This window comes from Calidris pugnax, unplaced genomic scaffold (genome assembly GCF_001431845.1).
Source record: "Calidris pugnax isolate Ruff unplaced genomic scaffold, ASM143184v1 scaffold133, whole genome shotgun sequence".
NCBI classification, from domain to species: Eukaryota; Metazoa; Chordata; class Aves; order Charadriiformes; family Scolopacidae; genus Calidris; species Calidris pugnax.
Genome location: NW_015090977.1, coordinates 4,429,474 through 4,433,412, shown reverse-complemented (window position 1 = coordinate 4,433,412; position 3,939 = coordinate 4,429,474). Strand labels below are relative to the sequence as shown.

General features: G+C 61.6%; 1 protein-coding gene across 1 annotated transcript in view; it reads right to left on the bottom strand.

The window, feature by feature from the left end:
• Nucleotides 1-3,939, bottom strand: part of SRRM3 (serine/arginine repetitive matrix 3) — a 30,338-nt gene that overhangs the window by 3,927 nt on the left and 22,472 nt on the right. Inside the window, exons 12-14 of the mRNA XM_014953026.1 lie at nt 2,540-2,767; nt 2,140-2,277; nt 5-138 (exon numbers count right to left, since the gene is read on the bottom strand). Coding sequence (XP_014808512.1) covers nt 5-138; nt 2,140-2,277; nt 2,540-2,767 — 500 coding nt within the window. The remainder of the gene's footprint in view (nt 1-4; nt 139-2,139; nt 2,278-2,539; nt 2,768-3,939) is intronic.

The window sequence follows — 3,939 nt, the reverse complement described above, 5'->3', positions numbered from 1 at the left end:
CTGCGAGTCCGGCTGCGGCTGCGGCTGGTGCTGTAGCTGTCGTAGCTGCGGCTGCGGCTGCGGCTGTAGGAGTAGGTGCTCAGCGAGCTGGAGGACGAAGGGCTGGGGCGGTAGTAAGGGATGGGACGCTTGCGAGCGCTGCCAATGGAAAAGGGAAACTGAGTCAGGACTTTAGTTTTTAAGGGGGAAGTCTAGTAGGGGCTCCCCAGGCATGGCCGAGCATCCCTGCAGGGTTCGGACCGGCTGCGGGGTGTCAGGATGCGGCCACTCAGCATCACTCCCCTTCCTCCCGCCTCCTCCAGCCCCTTCCTCTTCCCCAGACTCCCCCCCCCAGCCCCTCCCCGGGGTGTTAGTCCTGGATTAGGCAGTGGCGAGGGCAGAAAGTGAGCAGGTTAATGTGGCTTTTGTCTTTCCCGGACGCCAAAGATTGAAAGCTGCTGAAAAAAGAGAGGTTTGGGATTAGCAGGAGGCGAGCTGCGGCCTGCCGGCGCCTGAGGATGAGGAAGGACGTGGGGAGGATGGGGACGTGGGGATGGGGGGACACGGGGGACATGTGGAACCAGTGCAGGTGCCTTGTCCCCTTCTGCCGGCCCGGTGTTAGTGGGACTGAAGAGAGACACAGGCACAGCCCGGAGGTGACATAGAGGGGTCCAGGAGGAAGAAGAGGAGGAGGAGGAGGAGGAGGAAGGGGGAAGGTTACCCTGGGAGCCAGGCTGGCGGCGATGCTCTCCGAGAGGGACCTTGGGATGAAATGGAAAAGGAGAAGTTGGCATCACTGAGGCAGGACCACGCGGTGCCGGACCCAGGGGTGGCAGGGGGTGACGGGGACCGGGGACAGGCAGGAGGGCAAGGAAAAGCCCTGGGGCTTCTGGCTGGGCTACGGGGCAGGTGAGGGGGGCTGGGGGTGTTCCCCTGGCTGCCCCCTCCCCGCAGCATCCTCCAAGCATCACAGAAATGGCTCTGCTCCTCCTGAACCCCAGCCAGAGCTGGGTCTGCCATCCCCATCCATCCCAGGGATGGGTGACAGGGATGAGGGGACAGTCCCTGCAGGAACTGTGGGTTGTGTCCTCCAGCTGAGCCCTGCCACCTTCCTGGGGACATCCTGGCAAAACCCAGCTGGGGGACGGAGCTACCCAGGCTGGAAAACCTTCCTCTGGGCTGGGAGCTGTTTTCCCAGCCCATGTTCTTCACAGGGCATCCAGTGGGGAGGGCTGCAGGGAGCTCTAACCCTCCGGCTGAGCAGTATTTCTCCTGTCCTCCCTCCTTGCATCTCCAACCTCCCCCCACAGCGAGCCAGAGCTGGTTTCTGAAGATCCATCCCCCCCACCCCACAGCCCCGATCTCCCAGCTGATAGCAGGAGAGACAAATAGGTCAGGAACGAGGTAATCTCAGCTTGCCACCGGTTCCGCCGCCAGCGCTGCATGCTAACGAGGTGCTATATATGCGCACAGTGTTTCGTCTGGCACTAAATATTGCCTGTCTTACAGCCCGAGCTCCTGAGTCAATAGGATCTCAAGGAGGAGAAACCAGCTTTTGGAGGGCAGGGGAGAGACACGCTCATGGCCGATCACCTTGCTGGAATATGCACACGCAGATTAAAATGAACTCCTATTTTCATGCCTCGAAATGGGAAGAGATCAGAAGGTTGTAATGTTGGAGGCAGTTTGGTTATCTGTCCGTCTGGGCCAGATGAATCACCCAGCTGGTCATCCTCAGGGTTATCTACCCATCCGCAGAGCTGCTCATCCATTTATCCATCCATTCATCCATCTGTAGGTCTGTCCATCCTTTCACCCATCCATCCATCCATCCATCCATCCATCCATCCATCCATCCATCCATCCATCCATCCATCCATCCATCCACCTACCTACCTGTAGGTCTGTCCATCCCTTCACCTATCTAGCAATCCATCCATCCATCCATCCATCCATCCATCCATCCATCCATCCATCCACCCACCTACCTGTAGGTCTGTCCATCCCTTCACCTATCCAGCTGTCCATCCATTCATCCATCCACCCACCCACCTGTCCATCCATCCATCCACCCACCCATCCTTCGGGGCTGGTGGCAGAGCTCAGTCCCGGGCCATGCCAGTGACCACAGCAGAGGCTTCACCACGTGCCAGGGCCCACCTCGTGATCCTCCTGGGCTCCATGAAGCTGGGGGAGTCACGTCTCCTCTTCCTGATGGGGGAGTAGCTCCTGGAGCGGCGCCGGGTGCGGGTGGGATCGGCGTCACCGTGGCGTGTTCGGGGCTCATTGTCCTTCTCTCTACACCACGAGGAAGAGGAGGAGGGTCAGGGATGTGGACTGGGGTCCCAGGGGGGATGCAGGGACAGCAACTCCCCATTGAGGTGACACCCCCACCTGGGGCTGGAGCTTCTAGTGCCACCAGGATGAGCAATGACCTGTAACCCCCTCCCCAAGCCCCGGGGGAGCCAGGACCACCCTGAGGCATGGATGCTCTCTGAGCCCATTACTGCTACCCCTGCCCCCCACACCGAAGTCCCCCGGGGTGGGGGGAGGAGCTGACCTGCTGGCAGGTTTTTTCGGAGATGGGGAGCGGGATCGGCTGCGTCCTGCTCTCTTCTCCCGGGAGCGGGAGCGGGATTTGGAGAGGGAGCCACTGGAGCTCCAGGAGGTGCTGCGCTGGCCGGGGCTGGGCGACGGGCTCTTCCTGCGCTCCGAGGCGTGCCGGGAGTGCTTGGCCGACGACTCCGAGCTGCTGTTGGGCCGGCCCCGGTGGTGCCTCTCCTTCACCCTGCGAAAGCAGACCCCAGCACCTCCTCACATCTCGACTGCCACAGCCAGCAGGGTGTCCATGCAGGAGCCAGGGACCCCAAGGTTCCCATGGAGGAGCAACGGATGCACCTACACAACCCCCATTTTTGGCCGGGCTGCATCACTGATTATAAAGCAGGGGGTGTGCACCCGCTTGGGATCCTGCACCCTACCATCCCACACAGCCATCCAGGCACTGCCCTTCGCACTGGGATAATCCCTTGTAGGGAATGACCCTTCGTGCAGTGTGGTGGCATTGACCCACTGTGGATCTTCCCTACCTTCATCCCCATCTCTATCCCCATCCCTATTCTCCATCCCCATCTCCATCCCCATCCCCATCTTCATCCTCATCTCCATCCTCATCCCCATCTTCATCCCCATCTCTATCCTCATCCCTATTCTCCATCCCCATCCCCATCTCCATCCCTATCCCCATCCCCATCCTCATTCCCATCTCTATCCCCATCTCTTCCCCATCCCTATTCTTCATCCCCATCCTCATTCCCATCTCCATCCCCATCTCTATCCCCATCCCCATCCTCATTTCCATCTCTATCCCCTTCTCCACCCCCATCCCCATCCTCATTCCCATCTCCATCCTCATCCCCATCCTCATTCCCATCTTCATCCCCATCCCCATCCCAACCCCACCCTGATCCCCAGCTTGGTCCCCAGAGCTTCGCCCAGATGGAACTGGGGGTGCCCAAACTTTGGTGACCCCAAATATCAGCCACCAGCTCCCATGTCCTGGCGGGGATGGCATGACTCCATCCCGGAGACCCCCCCTTACTTCTTGGCGTGGGCGCCGTGGTTCCTGTCGGGGCCGAGCGGTGGGTGGTAGGGCTGGGAGCCCGCCGAGCCCTCCGAGTCGCTGCTGTAGCCGGCGGGGCTGAGGGGCGGCGGTGGGGGCTCCCGGGGGGCCGGTGGCCGTCCCTTGCTCTGGCCACGGTGGCGAGGTGGCGGCGAGGAGCTGCGGGAGCGATGCCGGTGGCCATGCTTGGCCCGCTCCGGCGTGGGCGAGCGGGGGCTGCGGGCACCGTGTCGGCCCCCCCGGCTGCGGGGGGACGGAGGGTCCGTCCTGCCGTGAGCTCGAGGAGAGGGGGACGCCGAGGCCGGCCTCTGGCAAAGGGGGGAGAGAGAGAGAGAGAA